We start from the raw sequence: 19942 nt of genomic DNA, 5'->3' as shown, positions 1-19942 counted from the left end.
TATTCTAAGTAAGTACTGGGAGATTACAAGGCCCCTTCCTCTCATGGAGTTCATATTGTAATGGGAGAAGTCAAACAACAAACACAAATAAAACTATTAGATTAGAAGGTGATAAGTGCTATGAAGAAAAATAAAACAGACAAGGGGGCTAGAAAGTGCTGGAGGAGAGTAATTTTAAGTCGGGCTGTCAGGAAGATCTCACTAAAAACAGAAAAAACGTTGAACAAAGACTTAAAGATTGAGCTGACAGAGCAAGCTCTGGCTGAGGGAAGAGCTTTCCAGGCAGAGGGAGCAGCAAGTATGAAGACCTTGAGGACTGGCACATCTTCAGTGTGTAAGGAAAAACGAAATGGCCACTGTTGCCGGAGCAGAGTGAACAAGGTGAGTAGCAGGAAATGAGGTCAAAGCAGTAAGTGGGGGAGAGGCAGGGCAGATGGGGAGGGTCTCAAGGCCTTTGAAGGACTCTGGTTTTACTCCAATATAGGAAGACTCAGAGGGTTCTGAGCAGCAGAGTGACATGACCTACAGTAACACTGTTCACTCTGGCCGCTGTGTTGAAAGACTGTAAGTGGGCAGTGGTAGAAGCAGATACACCAGCTTCGGCAATAATCTCGGAGGCAGAGAATTCTGGCTTAGTCTAGGGGGGCAGTGGTGGAAGTAAGAAGAACCAGGATTCAGGATATATTCTGAAGGTAAAGTCAGTGTGATTTGATGAACTGGAGATGGAAAAGAGGTGCCAGATAACACCAGGGCACTGTGACATGAACAACTAGAAGGACAGGGTTGTCATCCACTGAAATAGGGAAGCCTGCAGCATGAAGATGGGGAGAAAAAAGTTCAGTTTTGTGTGTTAGATTTGAGATGTCTATCAGGCATCCAAGTTGAGATGCCAATCGGCAGCTAGATATTCAGAAGTCTAGGTTGAGGCTAAAAAATTGGGAGTCATCCACACTGAAACGGTTTAAATGTAGAAGACTGGATGAAATCACTGGAGGTGTGTGCAAACAGACAAGCAGTCCAAGGACTGAATCCTAGTTACTAGCTTGTGGAAATGAGGACAAACCAGCAAAGCAGACAAAGAAAGAGCAGTCAGTAAGCTGGGAGGCAAACCAAAGAACGTGTTCTAAAGCCAAGCAAAGAAAACGTTTCAAAGATGGAGTGCCAAATGCTGCTGATTGCCTATGTGGGATGAAGCTGGTTATGCCATTAGAGTTAGCTATGTGAAGTCTTTGGTGACCATGATAAGGACAGCCTTGTGGGGGCGCCTGCGTGGCTCAGGTCATGACCTCCGGGTCCTGGGATCCAGCCCCGGCTCATTGGGGAGTTTGCTTCTACCTCTCCCTCTGCCCCCTCCCCCCCTGCTCATGTACACATGCACTCTCTCTTCCCCTCCCTCTCAAATAAATAAAATCTTAAAAAAAAAAAAAAAAAAAAAAAGAACAGCCTTCATAGCTGTTGGGTGGAATGGACTTCATAGGGAGTTGGTTGAGAGGAATTAGAAACAACTCTTTTAAGATGTTTTGCTATAAAATGGAGCAGAAAAACGGGAAGCAACTGAAAGGGGAAAACAGGCTCAAGAGGCAATCTTGTGTTTTAAGATGAGGAAAACGAAAGCATAACTGTGTGCTGAGAGAAAAATCTAGGAAAGAAAGGGAAATATGGACTCTACAGAAAAGGAGGGAGAACTGTTGTCCTGAAAGGCTAGAGGATGGGATGGACCATAGAAAGAGCTGGACAGGAGCACGGACAGTTTGTTTATAGCGGTTTCTCAACCTTGACATTGATGACATATTAGCCTAGAGAATTCTTGTGTGGATGCTGTTCTGTATATTGCAGGGTATTTTGCAGCATCCCTGGCCTCTACCTAGTAGCCCTGCCTCAGCTGTGGCAACCAGCTGTCCTCTGGAGAGCAAAATCAATCCCAACTGAGTATACAGTAACCGGTATTAACAGTATACTGCTAAGACAGGAACAGAAGGGAAAGCAGAGTACATGGGTATAAATACTGGAAGGTGGCTGGACGTAGTGGTGGGAGCTCGTGAACGTTCTCTGATTGCTTCTATCTTCTCACTAAAATAGGAGCCAAAGAAGAGTAAGAATCGGGGGAGACACAGGAGATTTCAGGGGCCAGAAGGCATAAAACAGTTGTTGGAAAGAGGGCAAGTGAAAGGACTGGGGAATATTGGGAGGTGGCCGAAGTTTCAGGATAATGGATTTAAAGTAAGACGAGTCAGCCTGGCTGTTTTTCACCAGCCCTTTCAGCTGCATAGCTCTAGGATTCAAGTGTGTCAAGAGTTCAAGTATGAGAAAAGCAAGTAAGGCAGAGGAGGTGAGGCATTGCAGTGAGGTGCTCACGACTGGAGTTTAGCTGGAGGGGAATGAAGACACACAGGGGATGAGGTCAGTGGGAAGGAAGATCTACAGATTCAGGGCCTGATAAAAAGATGAACTGTTAGATTCAGTGCACTAAAGGGTATGAGCTGGAAAGATAGGAGGGATGTCTGAGATTGAGATATGGAGAAGCTGTAGGTCTAGACTAGGACCAAGGGAATGAGTGGCTGCAGTGAGGGCAGGGGACAAGATCACGGGAGGAGCACAGAGCTGAGACCAGAGCGTTAGAAGGATGACCCACACAGGTACTAAAGTCAAGATTTGGTTTGTTTTTAAGACTTTATTTATTTATTTGAGAGAGAAGAAGAGCACAAGCGAAGGGAAGGGACAGAGGGAGACGGAGCAGGCTCCCTGCTGAGTAGGGAGCCCGAGGCGGGACTCGATCCCAGCATCCTGGGATCATGACCTCAGCCGAAGGCAGATACTTAACCAACTGAGCCCCCGAGGTGCCCCTAAAATCGAGATTTGATAGGAGTGGTTGTGGCACGTTATAGTCTAACGAACGGCATGTGTTTCAAAGCTAAGGTGTGGCAGGGATGAGAGGGAACAGACTGAACATAGTATGAGGAAAAATAAGGACACCCACACCACCACCTCTGGGGCCAGTGGTACAAAGGATGTGGGGGAGAGAAAACAGCACCACTAGAGGCGGTAGGAGAAGCGGAGTCCTCAGGAGAAACCAGGGCTCTGAGCGGGAATGTAAAGAGAACATTCAGAAGAAAGGTTGAGGATATAGATAATTTTACTAATAACCAGCTATCAGTTCTAGAGAGCACAAAAGAAGTTCAGGAGGAATAGAAAAGGGGTGGAGAGCAATGGTTATTAGAGTGCAGAGCTGGGAGGTGACTTGGTAGTTTGGGACTTCTGGTGGTGACTGACAAACAAGATAAAGGCCATGATGACATTAGTACTGGCAGCTGGGGCAGGGACAGAGGGATCTGGGCACCCCATAAGCCTGCCCGTGGAAGTGTATGGAGGCGTATGTAGGAGTAAGAGTACGGAGGAGGAACGGTTTTGCTCTTGAGTTACAAGTCAGTACAAAAAGAGACCTGGCTCCAGCCTATTCTGAGGCAAGTCAGGAGAACTTACTTCGAAGAATTTAAATGAGATGACAAACACAGAGCAGTCAGCATTAAGCAGGACACGAAAACAGTATTAGTAATGATAACACTATAATTAAGGGGAAGTTACAAGAGCACCTAAGAAGTCCCTCAATCGGCTCCAGAGCAGCCCCGAACCGTCGGCCAAGACCCCGCGCTGACCCCTGCCTCCTTATCCACTCACTCCATCAATAAGGATTTATCCAGTGCAACTCTGTATTATTCCTGATTAACACAAGCCAATCACCAACATACAAAACCAAATATATTTTATTGCTGAGTCAACTTGAGGTTCAAAGGATGGGAGACAGGAGTCCATAGCCTCGCCGGGACACCCAGGTCAGGACAGAAATTAAGGCCCAAGTTCCCATAGGCTCCACTTAGGGCACTATCTACTCTGATCCTGTTAACCATGTTAGTCCCTCCAGGTCACTTCTACTTCATCTGTTCGATACCTGCGAAAAAACACGGAAAACTTTGCGGACAGCTATCCCTTAGAATCTTCCATTCCTCTCTGCCTTCATGATTCTAGACCCTCTTCCCTGCTGATTTTTGCCTACCTCCCATATAAGCCTATCTACCCCCTCCAGGAGGGTACACACCTCTGTGTGATCCCAGAATCACTGAGGGGGGTCCTGTGCCCTGCCCGAAACATCTCCCAGCCAGCCTGGGCTATCATGGCTCCATTGTCAATGCAGAATCTGGGAAGAAAAAAGGTATGAAATGTGGGATCTAAGGGTGGAAAATCATAGTAATTGGATAAAAAAAGAAGAAATCAAGAAAGGGAAAGGGCCTTTACCTCTCATCTGTAGCAAAAAGCCGGGCCCCACGTTCCTGGCACATTGTTTCCATCATTTCCTGTAGCCTCAAATTACCTGCGAAGAGGTAGGGGGTAGCGCTGGCTTAGTCTTAGCCCTTTCTACATGGCCCAGCTGTACACCTCATGTGTTTACTTAAATGAAGTAGGGGTTTAGGGGGCAAGGGCTGGGAAGCAGAAACTTGTAATTTTCCCAAACCCTTTAGAGATTTAGACTAGCAGGAGGAAGACGCTAACGTCCAAGAACAGGAAAGAGGGGCACAGCTCAATGATACATACACCCCACACCTCCCACGATGAGGGCCTCCTGGGAGCCGCAATGTGCCATGGCTCGCTCCGTGATCTCTACCAGCATTGCAAACACGGTTTCCTGTGGGGGACAGATAAGGTGAGAATGCCAGAAGGGATCCCAGCTTAGTTCTGCTCTACTGTATAAAAGCTGCTCCAGTCCCAACTTTCTCTCCCAGCTTTTATCCCATTACCTGCAGAGAGAAACATAAATCCTCAGGAGTACACTCGCCTGTGGCCAGCATCCGCTGGGCTACATCCTATAATTAAGAAAAAAAAGGATAAAACAATGAATTGTGGTTTGGGGATGACGTAAGAGCAAAAATCAGTGCGCCTGGAGGATCACCGTGTCTCACTACAACTCAGCTTACCGGTGTGTCTGCACCACACTCTGCCTTTCACTGGCACTGAGCTATAGAACAGGCAACATTCGGTAATTACAAATGCCTGCCCTGGCACCCCCAACCCCCCAACCCTTCCTCAGCTTCACTTTCTCCGTAACGCTCATCACCATCTGACCCTTTGTATTGTATTATTATAATCACCCCGCCCTCGCTGGTTTCTTTATTTGTTAACCCCTGCCCCCCTTTAGAATGTAAGCTCCAAGTAGGCAGGGACTTTTATTTTGCTCTACCCTGTCTTGCTATTGCCCAGAACAGTGCCTGGCACACAGAAGATGTTTAATAAATATTTGCTAAATAAACGTAGTCAGCATCTAATAGACCAGAACTATGCTACAGGCAGGAAATACAACAGTGAGCAAACCAGATATGCCTCATTAAAAAGGATGACAGTGCTCTCTTCTCACCTGTCCCACACTCACCTCAATGAAAGACAGGATCCCCGAGAATGAGACGTCCATCCCCTTTACAGTATATGGCAGCTCAACTAGCTTCTTGCCTCTATGTGGAAGTCAGTGTATGAGGCACTAAGCGTCTGGTCAGCGGGCTGCTCACCCTCCAGAGCCCTCCCAAACCTCCTTACTGTATGTACAGGGAAATCCCGGAAGCCCCACCTGTCAGCCTCCTCCCACCTTATGTCCCCTTACCGCTTTGCCATCTGTTCAATATTGTAGCCTGGACTCGGGTCATTGGAAATCTAGCAGAAGGAAAAACAGGATGGAGTCAGGTATCCAGGAAGCATGAGAAGCTAATTTACTACTTTCTACATCCATTTCCATGGCTCCCCAGAAATTCATCCACCCCTTATGTTTTCTCTAGCCCCAGTGGCTTACCTTCAGCACTCGAGCAAAACGATCCAGACAATTACCCACAGCGATATCGATGGTTTCCCCAAAGATGCGGTAACGACGTTCTGAATATGCAATCACCTAAGGGTGATGAGGATGTCCATGAAACCTCAGGTCTGTAAAGAGGAGTATTTGGCTTTGGGGAAGAACATAGCAGAGGATCAACATGGCCACTGCAGCGTCCAATGAGAAATGGAACAAAAGAACTCACCCGAACCCTGGCTACGTACTTTCTCATAGCTCTTATCTCAGAAGCCTATGTGTACCCTGAGGTCCCGGAGCAGACTCCTAACCTACAGAAGGTAGCCTAGGTCAGGGCAGAAGCAAGTCTCATTTCGAATACATTTTACTAGCTTGGAGGTTCCTAATACATTCTTTAAAAGCAGTCTCGACACTATGGACGAGGAACAGGCTTTCTGGCTTGGAGGCAGGGAACCGGAGCCCTTCTAAATTACCCTAGCAGGGCAGTGGTATCCAGAAACAAGACAGAGGTAGAGTTGCAAACGTCAAAGACCCTATATCGGGCCACACTAATAGCACACCCAGCTCAGCACTGGCAACCAACTTATGTTCATTCTCCGCGCATGACCAACTTCTACCCCGGAGAGTGCGTGCCACCCGCTGATGCAGACGTCTAACAGTAAGCGCTTCCTTAAGACCGTGTAAGGAGTCCTTTTCCCTTTCTGCTGCTGCTAAGGATTCCCTGCATTCTGATGTAGATCATACTCTGCTATGAAAAGGCTAGCCACAAAAGGGCCACAAAAGGGCAAGGAAAAAAACCCTGCCTTTCTATTTCTGTTGTCTACTCCTCAATCATCTTCCCTGTTTTCCCCATCTAGACAGGTTTCAAGAGGGAAGAGGAAGAGAAAACCATCACTGCTTCTTTTCATTAACTCTTGCAAGCCTCCACTGCTACTTGGCACACCCCAAGTCCCTAATTTTGTATGCCATCCTTCAGGCCCTGGCCGGCTAATGCCCTCTACCTGGGTAAAAATTCCCACATCATTTTCAAGGAAATGTGTGCTTCATCCTAAATAACTATGTCACAAAATGAAGTGTTAAGCCTTTTAGAAGCTGGGGACGATGACTTTTTCTGACAATCAGGTGTTCTGTGAGAAAGGAAGACTAGAGTTCTCCAATCACAACATAAAAACGTCTTGTAAGGTACCCCCAAAACTTTGGCTTCACCTATAAACTTAAAATGCCTTCTACCACTTATGAAGAGTTTTTAAAATTATTTCTATGAAAATAGAAATTCTCTTAGAATAACTCTTAGAATAACAACTTCTGTTTATTTACTACCAGTAACGTAAAAAAAAAACCATGAAATTATTGTGAAGAAACAAATCACATAATGCCCCTTAGTTTTAATTGCTAAGATACAGAGAAAAAATAAGCTTCAGATTAACAAAAGTTAAACCCTTTCGTTATTTTGAACACTTTAATCCTTACTATTCTTTCTTTTTCTAAATCAGAAATTTCTTATCTTTAGAACCACATATATAAAAGCCGTCTAAGGGACACCTGGGTGGCTTAGCCGGTTAAGCATCTGCTTTCCACTCAGGTCATGATCCCAAGGTCCTCGGATTTGAGTCCCACATCCGGCTCCCTGCTCAGGGGAAGTCGTCAGCTTCTCCCTCTCCCTCTCCCTCTGCTCCTCTCCCCTGCTCACGCTCTCTCAAATAAATAAAATCTTGTAAATAAATAAGTAAATTAATAAATAAATGCCATCCAACATTGTGATTATCCTGTCCAAATCCACAATATTGCAAACTTTCTTGTGGGTTTTCCAGCATGTAACATTTTAGGCTCAGGTGAGCCCAGCTTTGCTCTTGCAGTTACCACCACTGAGGTACAACATGGAAGTTGCTGGTACAGTGCCTTAGAAATTAAGAGGGCAGGATGGAGTACTCCAAATACCTGTGTATTTCCGCCACTGACATACAGCACAGTTGGGCTGGTGGCTCCAGTGATAAGGCGGCCCATCTCAATGTGGCCTATACAGTGGTTCACGCCCAGCAATGGCTTATTCCACAGTTGGGCCACAGTACGGGCCACAACAGCCACAGAAACCAGTGGGGCACCCATGCCAGGGCCTAAGGGGACAGAAAGGGGAGTCAGAATCCTACAGACACTGGGGAAAAAAAGAGCCAGGGAAAGTAAGGGATGCGAGAGGTGAGGTAGGGGTAGTGGTGGTAGGAGAGGAGAACAGCGGGCTATTCTAACCTAGCCAGGCTCCAGGTATGTTCTCCCATTGTCAACCACTCTCCCAGCTATACCTTTGGTGTAGGCAATGCAGTCAATATCCTGGGAGGTTAATCCAGCCTCTGTCAGTGCCTCCTGCAGCAGGTCCAGGATAACAGCTCGGTGATGCCTGGCAGTGTCACCTGGAAGGAATCCTAGGAGATGGACACAGGTCAGAGGTCACAGGATTTTTCTATAGCGAAGGTAGGCAGAAGGCCAAAGCAGCTGTTTTAGTAGTTGTGAAACTGAGTAAAAGAAATCTCATTTAAAATGGAGTCAGGATGGGGCGCCTGGGTGGCTCAGTTGGTTAAGTGTCTGCCTTCGGCTCAGGTCATGATCATAGGGTTCAGGGATGGAGCCCCACATCCCTGCTGGATGGGGAGCCTGCTTCTCCCTCTCCCGCTTCCCCTGCTTGTGCTCTCTTTATCAAATGAATAAAGAAAACCTTAAAAATATATAAATAAAATAAAACAAAATAAATTAATTTTAAAAATGGAGTCAGGAGGCCAGAAAGGGAATCTTTCATACCCTACCTCTCCTTCTCAACTGCAGACCCCGACAGAAAGAGAACATACCGTGCTTTCCCAACAGGAAGAAGCCTATAACTTACCAACCCAGCAAGAGGAAGAGATTTTCCAGCCAATGAAAAGCCACTACACTTGGAACTCTCGGTTTACTTCAATGGACTTTTTAAGTTTTTTTTTAAGTCTTATTTAAGTCTTAAAAATGGGGCTCAAACTCACAACCCCAAGATCAAGAGTCACACACTCTTCAACTGAGCCAGGCAGGCGCCCCATCAATGGACTTTTTAAAATTAGAGCCCCTTCCAACTACCCCCTCTTCCCTATAAAAGATCAATCCCTTTGCTTGTTCTCCAGACTTGCCTATGGTTTTGCCAGTTTCCCTGACCCAAACTGCAATTCTCTACTATTCCTGAATAAACCCATTTTACTGGGAAAACAACTGGCTGTTGTGTTTTTAACATTTACACAGTGTAGAAGAGTCCCTTTCACTCTCCTCAAGCATCTTGTCTTCCAGGTTTTCAGATACACTCTTTCTAGCCTGTTTAGCTAGGCTGACCACCTCTCAGAAATGCCTTTACCTCATACCCAATTCCTACTCAGCCTTCAGGACTCAATTCAAGTGATACCTACCTCATACCCTTAGTGATCTTCTGTGACCCCACAAACCCCATGCATGATCACATCATTATACTCTACACACCGTATTAGACATATAACAGTTACAGCATTATAATTATTTGCAGTTTCCCCAGTTTAATCATGAGCATCATAAAGCACTGGCTATTGTATTTATCTTGGTAATCCTGATGCCAAAAGGCCTAGAAGAGTGCGTGCTAAACATAAGATACATATTTTCTAATGAGTAACCCATCACATCACCTGTTCAGGGAGGCTTTTCAAGTATATGTAAGTCAGTTGTCCTCTCCTTTATATGCAGGAGTTTTAGGGGAGGGTAGACAAAATACAATATAATAACCTTGAAATAACATTTCTTAAAAGTTGTAATATGTCAGTAATTTCATTTATTTCTCAAGACCCAAAAATGCAGGTGTTATTATTTCCATTTAAAGCGTAAAGAACATAAGTCCAAAACCAAATACTGAACACAAATATTGCTGTTCCTAACACCCATGGTGGAAATCTTTACTCTCCTTCTCATTCTAGATAATTCTGATTGCATCTAACTTATACTGTTCATCATACTGTAAAATTTTGTTTATACGTCCGACTCCATTGACATTCTTAACATCTACTTTTGTACCCAGCAGCCAACTGACGATTAACACATAAAAGGCGTTCAAAAAAAGCAAAACAAATCTAGAAGTGCCTGTGACTCTTCTAGCCATCAGCCTTGTGATGTTAATACTGTCACCTAAATCTCAGAGAGTCGGATCAATAACTCTACGGGTGCACCTGGGTGCCTTAGTCGTTAAGCGCCTGCCTTTGGCTCAGGGCGTGATCCCAGAGTCCTGGGATTGAGCCCCGCATCAGGCTCCTCTGCTGGGAGCCTGCTTCTTCCTCTCCCACTCCCCCTGCTTGTGTTCCCTCTCTCGCTAGGTGTCTGTCAAATAAATAAAATCTTAAAACAAAAAACTCTATGAAGGGACAGTGCGCTCCACGCCCTACTTTGCTAGCGTTTAGGCAGATGGAAGGTGCTGCCTTGCGGAGAAGCGCGCGGTGAGCTCTAAGTTCCCCCCACACGCACCTGTGCCCGGTGGCGTGACGTAAGTCCGCCGCGGGTTGGCCAGCACCATGCCATCCCGGACCACTCCCACGCCAATCTTGTTAGCGCTGCCTTCAAACCCCAGCACCGCCGGCATGGCGAGCCCGGGAGAAAACGCCGGCAGGGACAGGTACCACTGGAGCCGGGCAGCCCTCGCCAGGCCGCGCTGGGCCGCGGATTTCGGAGCGCACAGGAAAACTACAAACCCCAGGTGCCAAGTACCAGGGCGCACCGAGCCCGACCCCAAAAAACTCCCGCGAGTCGCGCGCCCGCGCCAGGTCCGCCCCCGTCGTCGCGGTGTCCCATCAAGGCCCCTTCAAGGACCTGTCCTCCTAACTGCCAGGGACGCTGAGCCGGCATCTACTCCTTACATTCCTATCCATTCCTTTACTTCTCTCCCGTGGTCCAGCCCAGACATCTCCACTGACTTTTTTCCCTCTTGCGCAGCACTGGGAATCTTCGGTCGGGGTGGCAGAATGAGACGCGCATCTGGCACACCGATAAACAGCCCAAGAACGAAAGGCTGGGGCCTTCAGTCCCTTGGAGACTTGGAGGCGGGGAGCCGGGAAAGGACGAGCGTCTCCGTCACGTGGTCCCAGGCAGACCAATCACACGCGTTCCTTCGCCTGAGGCTGTGCGCTTTAGGTCACGTGACCACTCCTGTTACCCACGTGGGGGTACTGCGTGCACCATTCTTTGTGCTCGGGTAAGGAGGAGCCAGGCTGGGACCCGAGCAGGTCAGATACAGGGTTACTCTTGTTTGCCCAGCAGAGGGGCTTCTTGGACGTCTGATCCGCAAGTCTAAGTCAGAACCCTTATTAAGGCCCTCGATTGGCCGGAGGGCAGATCTCGCGAGGACGGCACAAGGCACCCTGAAATGATCTAATCTTGTGGGTGAGGGGCTGAAGGTCCTGTGGTGCATGGAGGCGGGGAAAGGATTCAGAGATAATAGGGTTTGAAAGGCAGTACCTAATGCGGGGGCGCCCGAGGGAGGAGTCTTTTCCCCAGCCTTAGCTGATTTCACGACCTCTTATCGTCTGCAGGTAACGCGGTAAAAATACTGTTTCGGTGGGCGACGTGGTACAGGTTCAGAAGGGCGCTCGTTACAGTGATGCCGAAGCGTGGGAAAAAGGGAGCTGTGGCAGAAGACGGGGAAGAACCCAAGATTGGTAAGAAAACGAAATGAGCCTCTCCCTAGAGGATGCCGTGGGGGTATTTCTGATTCCTTCGGTGAACGGAAAGTAGGAACCTACTTGGTGTACTCTTGCAGTTTGTAAAGAAGTCTCAGCAACCGTAGCGTTTCAGTGGGTCTCTAGTTAAATCGGATCAAAGTTGCTTTCTGTCAGCTTTTTATCATTGTATATTACTTATTTTATAGAGCCAGAAGCCAAGAAGAGTAAGGCGGGAACAAAGAAAAACGAAAAAGAGGCAGCAGGAGAGGGACCAGTCCTGTATGAGGACCCCCCAGATCAGAAAACCGCGCCCAGTGGTAAATCGGCCACCCTCAAGATCTGCTCCTGGAATGTGGATGGGCTTCGAGCCTGGATTAAGAAGAAAGGTTTAGATGTGAGTGGAATTCAGGGAGGGGGAAGGAATATTCTTCAGTACTGAATGATCTTGGGATTTAATTTTTTCCCATTTTAGTCCCAACATGTAGGTTTTATTTTTCCTTTGTAGTTTTTTTTGGTGGGAGAGTTAAAAGGAGGGGCTTCACCAAGTTATAACTACTGTATTTCTGAAATGTCCACTTTTTCAACTTCCATTTCCATTGTTTTAATTAATGGCTTTATCTCTTCCCCAGCGTGTTACAAAAACCTTGTTATTGGACTTGTTTCATTTCATCTCCAGTGTATCTTCCATTTAAATAACTACTGTTTAGGGATGCCTGGATGGTTGGGGCAGCCATGAGTTGGAGCCCCACATGTGGCCTGGAGTTCACTTAAAATTTTAAACCTAATGCTTAAAAATCTTATGTGGCTATCGGTTGCCTTTGAAATAGTCTCCTTAGTATTGCATGTAACACTCATTTTATCTTTCTCCGTTAGTTGCCAGTTATAGAATTTAGAATTGTTTAAATGTTGTGCTTATTGCTTTTTTTTTCTTTATACTTTATAAGAGAGTATGTGCACGGGGCGGGGGGGGGGTGGTTGGCGAGGGAGGAGGGGTGAACGGAGAGGGAGAAGCAGACACTCCACTGAGCAAGGAGCCCAATTGGGGCTCATCCCAGGATCCTGAAATCATGACCTGAGCTGAAGGCAGATGTTTAACCGATTGAGGCACCCAGGCACCCTTGTGCTTACTAGACTATTAAGTTTAAGCATAGTGACTGTGTCTAAGCAGTCTAGCTCAGTACTTGGCACAGTCTTCGGTAAATGTCTGAATTGATAGTACTTTTTCTACTTTTCACTCACAGTGGGTAAAGGAAGAAGCCCCAGATATCCTCTGCCTCCAAGAAACCAAATGTTCAGAGAACAAACTACCAGCTGAACTTCAAGAGTTATCTGGCCTATCCCATCAGTACTGGTCAGCTCCTTCAGACAAGGAAGGGTACAGTGGTGTGGGCCTGCTCTCCCGCCAGTGCCCACTCAAAGTCTCCTATGGCATCGGTGAGACCCTGTTGATTCCTAATCCCTGAGCTCTTCCAAACCGGTTGCTAATACCCCACTTCAGCCCCTAATGTGAATTACTTTCTTTGCTTTCCCTTTTCTTAAAACTTTTTTTCTAAAGATTTTATTTGACCGAGCGTGAGAGGGAACACAGGCAGGGGGAGTGGGAAAGGGAGAAGCAGGCTTCCCACTGAGCAGAGAGCCCAACACGGGGCTCAGTCCCAGGACCCTGGGATCCTGACTTGTGCCGAAGGCAGATGCTTAACAACTGAACCTCCCAGGCGCTCCTTCTTACATTTTTTTATGCTGATTTTGTTTCATCATTTCCGTAGGTGAGGAGGAACATGATCAGGAAGGCCGAGTGATTGTGGCTGAATTTGATGCATTTGTCCTGGTAACGGCCTATGTGCCTAATGCAGGCCGAGGGCTGGTACGCTTGGAGTACCGGCAGCGCTGGGATGAAGCCTTCCGCAAATTCCTGAAGGGTTTGGCTTCCCGCAAGCCCCTTGTGCTATGTGGGGACCTCAATGTGGCTCATGAAGAAATCGATCTTCGCAACCCCAAGGGAAACAAAAAGAATGCTGGCTTCACTCCACAAGAGCGTCAAGGCTTTGGGGAATTACTACAGGCCGTGCCACTGGCTGACAGTTTCCGACACCTCTACCCCAACACAGCCTATGCCTATACCTTTTGGACCTACATGATGAATGCTCGATCCAAAAATGTCGGTTGGCGCCTTGATTACTTTTTGTTGTCTCACTCTCTCTTACCTGCATTGTGTGACAGCAAGATCCGTTCCAAGGCCCTAGGCAGTGACCACTGTCCTATCACCCTATACTTAGCACTGTGACACCACCCCCAAATTACTTTAAGCCTGGGAAACAAGTCCCCAAAGCTAGCTTTAAAACTTAACCTCCCTTAACTTCTTTAAAAACTGCTCTCTAGAGATATCTGCACTGTATTTCCCTTCTAAAAATACAAATCCTTCAACCAGGCTCCTACTGATGCTTTTCTTTAAACCCATTTTTTTTTTTTTTACATTAAACAAAAGCTACTGATGACTTCTTTTGAACTGTCCACATGAAAATAAAGAGCCATAGTTTCAGCCTTGCTGTCTTTGTATTCTACCCCTTTGTGGGGCTACAAATTCCCCTCCTTGTTTTTTCATATATAAAGATAAACAACTGGGAAAGGATAGTCATGACCTTATTTATTTACAAGCACAGGATGAATCCCTAGCCTCCCCCAAGACAGAGCAACCCTACCCAGCCCAGTTAAATAGTACAACTAGGGAGTAAGGTTGGAAGGAGGAATTAAGGGAAATACAGGACTAGGGGAACATACCCCACATTAAATAGTTATGTACACATCAGTTCCTGTGGTTCTGTACAGAGCAGCGGCTGACCCCACCCCCCCAGGACACGGAATGGGGGGAGAGGAGACTGAGGGTACTGAGGCCAGAGCCAGCCCCTGGTGAAGTGCAATAGCAGCAGCAAGGTCCTAACGGTGCACAAGAGGGAGGGAACCCCCAGGGCTACCCACCCCCACCCTGCCCTGGAATGTTTAAGGGACAGGAATGGCTCTCAGGGAGCATATTAGGAAGGACAAGGCTAGAACCCTCTTTCAGGACCCAGGTTTAGGGGCAACATTCTGCCTATTTCACCCTAAACACAGCAGCCCTTGGAGGAAAGCAGATGGCCAGCAGTGGTCTTCTCTACTCCTCCAAACCTAGGTGAGGGCCTGGTTCCTTCCCACCTCTCCCCAGGAAAAAGGAAGGCAGCTGCTTGGCTCCCCTCACAGAAGCCAAGGAAGCCTTTTACCACGGTTCCCTTTGTAGTGTCACTGTCCCCACCAGGGAGGGGCCAGGCACAGTCTGTGGGTCTTCGTGGAGCTCAGGAGAAATTCTGGACAGGGTGGCTGACCTTCATACAGGCCCAATAGAGGGCCCGGCCCAAACACAGCACAGCCAACAGGATGACAAATGCCCAGGCTGCATAGATGCCTCCATATCGCCGTGCATGCTTCCATGTGCCAAACTGATGAAAAAGGAAGGTGAGGTTACTGTTGATCTCTTACCACTTTCTAGAAACCCTAGTAACAGAATGGAAGCTTCAATTCCTGGTTCCCTATCCATGTGCATCCACCTTCAGGGACCTTCTTAAAGGCTGCTCCCCTTCCCCTAGGCAGGTACATAAGTCATAACAATCCCAGACATCTGTCAGTTTTTCTTAGCGTCTGACAGGTGAGCTAGGTTTCCTAAGCAACTCTTCAATTTAACCCACTTCTCCCATTGCCCTATCTTCTGCAATAAAGATGGCTGGTTTTTACTCCTATAGTAACAATGAAGATTGTTTATCAGTTACCTCCAACTTCAGCTCACCTACACATTAAAACAGGACAAAACAAACAAAACCCCTCCGTTTCTTTCACTTTAAGGGCAGCCATTTCTCAAATCTTAGGCTATGGAGATGAGGCTGAAGAATAAAAGGGGCTGGATCAAGGTTACTCACAGCAAGGCCAGTGGCAGTGACAGCCAAGAGTAAGCCAAGCAAGAAGCAGCAGATACATCTCTTTCTTGGATATCTGCGCCCAATAGATGACCTGTAGGAGGCAAACAAATGGATGTTTGCAATGGCCGGCAGATTTTCCTGCACATGTTAATTACCAGCTAAACAATGCCACTTTCCAATCACTTACACTTTCCTGCAGTGAGGGCAACGGGCCAAGGTTCGGTCTGTGAACTCTGTCCACTATGGAGAACAAAAAGGGGAGAAACCAATTAATAGAAGCAGGGTCATGTCCAGTGAAGGCCCTGGGGCAGGGGAGGGTAGGAAATGGAACTGAAGGGAAATTAGAACAAGCCTTCTTAGGATGCATTGTCATAACTCAGAAATACACTCATGATTATTTCTGTTTCTCCTCCTCCTTCCCAAGGCTTCCCAATACTCCTCCTCACCAGGAAAGTATTCTTGCAATGTCCACAGATGACCCTGACACCCATAGGTTGTGGTTCTGGACTCAGAGGTCCTGGATGCACAGGCCCCAGGTTGATGATTCTTTTGCTGTAAAGGAAAAAAACACTATGTTTAAATAATTTTTAATCCTAAAGGTCCCCACACTATCCCTCCTTCATACCCCCCACTTCCTAAGTTCCTCTACTTCTCTGTACATGTAATATACCCATCCCCAACCCAACCCTACCCCCAGGGAATTGAGGAATAACACTGCTTAAACTTCAGGTCTCTGATTTCCCTTTTATCTCGTGCTAATTCACCCAGCCCCCTAGATTCTCTATTTCCTAGAAGACATCATTTCTTTTTTTTTTTAAAGACTTTTTTTTTTTTTTTCAAGATTTTATTTATTTATTTGACAGAGAGAGAGAGACAGGCAGGGAGAGAGGGAACACAAGCAGGGGGAGTGGGAGAGGAACAAGCAGGCTCCCAGCGGAGGAGCCTGATTCGGGGCTCGATCCCGTAATGCCGGGATCACGCCCTGAGCTGAAGGCAGATGCTTAACGACTGAGCCACTCAGGTGCCCCTCCTAGAAGACATCATTTCATCCCAATCTTTTTATTATGAGAAAGATGGCTTTAACATTCTAAAAGTACAGTAGTCCGCAGTTTTTTCTCCTTCTAAATAAACACCAAGCTCTCTCATCTTTACATTCTCTGCAAACATTCATCCTTTTTAGGGCTTTCCAATTTTTCCCACCGATGCCCTTCCCTACCTTATGCCTCTTACCAGTAGGGCCGAGGGCAGGCAATCCGCTGGGAAGTCACTTTGCAGATAAGGAGACAGTTACAGGGGCACCGAACATATTTTTTCCCTGGAGGTGCATTCTTGATTGGCTAGAGAATAATGAGGACATCGGTAAGCAAACCTCTAATTCCAATCCCTTGCATTTCCTTCAAAAACACCTTCTGAGGAGAGATCAGAAAGATAAGGTCTTACCCAGGGCAGAGAGATGAAAGAAAAGCATACAGCATGAGATTTGCAAATAAAGACTAGGCTTAAGTATCCAGGATAGGTAGAAGGTGTAGGATGGTAAACATTAGCTTTGGTGAGTGGCTTCTGGGGAAACCGGGGTTTCATGACTATCACTTGGCTAACACCTGAAGGTCAGGATCTAGAATCGAGGGATCAGAAAGAGGATCTAGGAAACAGGGCCCATTTCAGAGATATGTATAACTCACAGTGGCTTCATTGCAGACGCCACATTTGACTACATGCTGATGCATCTTGCCTTCCACGTTGATGAGTGACTGGCAGACTCGGCAGGTGATCATGGGGGCACTCCCACTGTCCGGGCTGGTCAGGGGTGAGTAGGGGGGTGGGTCCTCCCCAGGCAACACGGCTGGGTGTCCCTCAGGGAACGGGGGAAATGCTGGAAAGTAAAAAGGAGGGTGGCATCACTTGCAGACACCCCCACTGATGCTCCGAAGGGTCAGGGAACTCTTTTTGGTCCTCAACCCTTCCAACCTAGCTCGGCGGGCTTCTTATAATCCGTGCTTCAATCAGCTTCCTCAGAAGCCCCTTCCTTTCCCAAGCTCCGTGGCAATTGCCAAAGGAAGAGAGCTTCACCCAGTCACAGGTGCAACTGCTCCGCACCTGGCGCTTGGGCCCCGCCTCCGCCCTAGGCCCCGCCCACTCCTGCTTCTCTGAGTACTCCCCTGGGAACACCTGGGACCCACCCCGGCTTACCCTGGGGCGGGGCATGTTTACCGGCTCCATATGGTGGTGCGGAGGGAGTCAGGCCTCCCCCGGGCCCAGCCCCACTCCCGCCCGGCCCCACTAATCCGTTGCCGCCGGCGCCACCGTCGATGGGCTCGGAGAGCAGCGGGGATCGCTCTCCGTCTGCCGCCATGGCCGCCACCACCGCCTCCTGCTTCGGCCAAGGATCCGGCTCTTTTCGCCGCTGCCGTCTCCGCAGCCACCGCCGCCGCCGCTACCGGGTCCCTAGGGCGCCTGCGCGCCTCGCGCCCAGCTCGCCCCGCAACCAGTGGCCTACCCCGCCCGAGTCTGTCCCGCAAGCACGTGATAGGCTATCCCCGCCCCGCCCGTGCTGTTATTCGTGGCCACAAATCAATTCTTGGCCCTGCCAAGGCAGCTCTTTTTTTCCATTGGGGAGCGCCGCGCCAACGTCAACTGTCACATGACCTCCCGGAGGCCGCTGGGCCTGCAAAAACTGCACGTGACGAGAGGTTCTGCGAGCCATTGGAAGCGTAGCCCATCGCGTTACCTCCAGACCAGGAGGTGGGGCTAGGCTGCTTCAGCTCACTGGTCACGTGTTTCGGGAAGCCGCTTGTCCTGTGTTACGCGCCCAGAGCGGGTGCATAATCATTGCTCCTCATTGGTCCAAAGAGACCACTGAAAGACATCGCCTTTTTGCGGTTATAGTTGGTCTCCAATTGGCTGGCTTCTCTGGTCCTGTGACCCGTGGGGTGCAAATGTGCCGGTCTGAACTTAGGTCCAGAAGCCCGGGGCGTGGCTGAAGGAGTGGGCAGTGAAAGTGCCGGAGCTTGGGCAGAGTAGTGGGAGGAGGGAACGTTGGCGGCGCTTAGCCGGTCTGCTCAAAGAAACTCCTGTAACAAGTTGGAGTAAAGGCGTACCAGTAGTAAGTGGATTGAAGGGTTAAGGTTACCACCCTGGGACTCCTGGGTGGCTCAGTCGCTAAGCCTCTGCCTTCGGCTCAGGGTGTGATCCCAGGGTCCTGGGATGGAGCCCCGCATCAGGCTCCTCCGCTGGGAGCCTGCTTCTTCCTCTCCCACTCCCCCTGCTCGTGTTCCCTCTCTCGTTGGCTGTCTCTGTCAAATAAATAAGTAAAATCTTAAAAAAAAAAAGTTACCACCCAGCCTTTCTCGCTGGAGTCACTTCTGGAACAGAACCCAAGACTGGCTTCTCCAGGAACCCGCCCTGCAGACTCCACCTTCCCACTACCCATCCCTGGTTATGAAATTACCTTTTTAATGAGTCTGGATCTACCACTACAGGGATATCTCATATTTCACTCAATTTCTTGACCCCTCCCAATCCTAAATAGGTATGCATAAGTGTTTTTTTTTATTGAGTTAACCAATTAAGTATAAGGATATTTTAATTACTTTGACAAGATGAGACATTTTTCAGACTAGTCACAACTTTGCCCCAACAAGGATACTGCTAATGGAGGTTATTCTGACAAGTACTGGAAAAGCTCATGAGCAGCTGGGGCGTTTAAACATAGAGCCAATCCTACTCTCCTGTTCATCCCTATTCCTCCATACTCAATTTGTATAGCTGATAAGACTACAAGTTCCCCCAAACACCCGTATCCGAAAGGAGAGAGTCCTATGAAATCTTTCCTAAACTGAAGTGAATAAAGGGAAGAAACAATTACCGTTAATTATTATGGAAAATCTTTTGAGTGGTCCCAAACCCCCGAAATAATCTCTCTTAGGCTTTTCTGATACCTCAGGACACATGTTGTTGCTAAGAGATGAACAAAATACATAGAGAAAAAAAAGCACGGATGTTCAAAGACACCATTCCATTCTATGGCGGCTTCGTGCTGAGTGTAGTTCCCAGGGAAGGAGCTGGGTGGTGCCACGTTCCCTTCTAGGCGTGCTGCCTCCCCCGCAGCTAGGTGCAAAACGGTGAAAGCTCTTTTGCTTTTTTTGTAAAAGCGAAATTTCTCTTCGGATTTCTTTCACTTAGGGAAAACAGTTGCAGGCATACCTCGTTTTAGTGCGCTTGGCTTTATTGCTCCTCGCAGGTATTGCAGATTTTTACAAATTGAAGATTGTGGCAATCCAGTGTCAAGTAAATTTATCAGCGCCATTTTTCCAACAAGATATTCCTTCACTTCGTGTCTGAGTCACCTTTTGGTAGTTCTTCAGTATTTCAGAATTTTCCATTATTATATTGGTTGTGGTGATCTGTGATCAGTGATTACAACTTGCTGAAAGCTCAGATGATTGGTTAGCCTTGTTCTCACCAGGTGGGAAATTTTATTTCGTAATTGG

At 47.7% G+C, this 19942-nt stretch overlaps 3 protein-coding genes across 7 annotated transcripts; 1 reads left to right on the top strand and 2 right to left on the bottom strand.

The window, feature by feature from the left end:
- Nucleotides 1-3743: 3743 nt before the first annotated feature.
- On the bottom strand, nucleotides 3744-10700 carry OSGEP (O-sialoglycoprotein endopeptidase). Its single transcript, XM_045784905.2, has 11 exons — nucleotides 10319-10700; nucleotides 8125-8244; nucleotides 7766-7941; nucleotides 5831-5926; nucleotides 5645-5694; nucleotides 5420-5498; nucleotides 4791-4856; nucleotides 4588-4678; nucleotides 4291-4366; nucleotides 4094-4192; nucleotides 3744-3946 (listed from the first exon to the last, which is right to left on the bottom strand). The coding sequence occupies exons 1-11, from the start codon at nucleotides 10431-10433 to the stop codon at nucleotides 3907-3909; spliced, it is 1008 nt and encodes a 335-aa protein (XP_045640861.1). The 5' UTR covers nucleotides 10434-10700; the 3' UTR covers nucleotides 3744-3906.
- A 226-nt stretch (nucleotides 10701-10926) lies between these two features.
- Nucleotides 10927-14047, top strand: APEX1 (apurinic/apyrimidinic endodeoxyribonuclease 1). Of its 4 annotated transcripts, none has more exons than XM_045784895.2 (5): nucleotides 10927-11042; nucleotides 11380-11505; nucleotides 11715-11902; nucleotides 12750-12942; nucleotides 13275-14047. In XM_045784895.2, the coding sequence occupies exons 2-5, from the start codon at nucleotides 11448-11450 to the stop codon at nucleotides 13790-13792; spliced, it is 957 nt and encodes a 318-aa protein (XP_045640851.1). In that variant the 5' UTR covers nucleotides 10927-11042; nucleotides 11380-11447; the 3' UTR covers nucleotides 13793-14047. The 4 variants fall into 4 exon arrangements, with proteins under 4 accessions (XP_045640851.1, XP_045640850.1, XP_045640852.1 ...); XM_045784894.2 differs by having other exon boundaries at nucleotides 11009-11073; XM_045784896.2 differs by lacking the exon at nucleotides 10927-11042 and adding an exon at nucleotides 11080-11226.
- Nucleotides 13950-17969, bottom strand: PIP4P1 (phosphatidylinositol-4,5-bisphosphate 4-phosphatase 1). Of its 2 annotated transcripts, none has more exons than XM_045784898.2 (7): nucleotides 17643-17969; nucleotides 17135-17325; nucleotides 16683-16789; nucleotides 15899-16004; nucleotides 15640-15692; nucleotides 15453-15543; nucleotides 13950-14978 (listed from the first exon to the last, which is right to left on the bottom strand). In XM_045784898.2, the coding sequence occupies exons 1-7, from the start codon at nucleotides 17803-17805 to the stop codon at nucleotides 14835-14837; spliced, it is 855 nt and encodes a 284-aa protein (XP_045640854.1). In that variant the 5' UTR covers nucleotides 17806-17969; the 3' UTR covers nucleotides 13950-14834. The 2 variants fall into 2 exon arrangements, with proteins under 2 accessions (XP_045640854.1, XP_045640855.1); XM_045784899.2 differs by having other exon boundaries at nucleotides 17664-17969.
- Nucleotides 17970-19942: the final 1973 nt, after the last annotated feature.

The sequence above is a fragment of the Ursus americanus genome, chromosome 35 (assembly GCF_024610735.1).
Source record: "Ursus americanus isolate L20-20 chromosome 35, mUrsAme1.1.p, whole genome shotgun sequence".
NCBI classification, from domain to species: domain Eukaryota; kingdom Metazoa; phylum Chordata; class Mammalia; order Carnivora; family Ursidae; genus Ursus; species Ursus americanus.
Note: the sequence above shows the minus strand (reverse complement) of the source record. Positions and strands in the feature narration are given on the sequence as shown.

Coding starts and splice junctions, on each gene's coding strand:
- PIP4P1 (XM_045784898.2), bottom strand. CDS start 17,805: ATGGCGGCAGACGGAGAGCGATCCCCGCTGCTCTCCGAGCCCATCGAC. Junction 16,790..17,134: donor GCGTCTGCAATGAAGCCACT/GTGAGTTATACA, acceptor ATTATTCTCTAG/CCAATCAAGAATGCACCTCC. Junction 15,693..15,898: donor ATTGCAAGAATACTTTCCTG/GTGAGGAGGAGT, acceptor TGTTCTCCATAG/TGGACAGAGTTCACAGACCG.
- OSGEP (XM_045784905.2), bottom strand. CDS start 10,433: ATGCCGGCGGTGCTGGGGTTTGAAGGCAGCGCTAACAAGATTGGCGTG. Junction 8,245..10,318: donor CGTCACGCCACCGGGCACAG/GTGCGTGTGGGG, acceptor TCCATCTCCTAG/GATTCCTTCCAGGTGACACT. Junction 5,499..5,644: donor ATTGAACAGATGGCAAAGCG/GTAAGGGGACAT, acceptor ACTTCCACATAG/AGGCAAGAAGCTAGTTGAGC.
- APEX1 (XM_045784895.2), top strand. CDS start 11,448: ATGCCGAAGCGTGGGAAAAAGGGAGCTGTGGCAGAAGACGGGGAAGAA. Junction 11,506..11,714: donor CGGGGAAGAACCCAAGATTG/GTAAGAAAACGA, acceptor CTTATTTTATAG/AGCCAGAAGCCAAGAAGAGT. Junction 11,903..12,749: donor TTAAGAAGAAAGGTTTAGAT/GTGAGTGGAATT, acceptor TTTCACTCACAG/TGGGTAAAGGAAGAAGCCCC.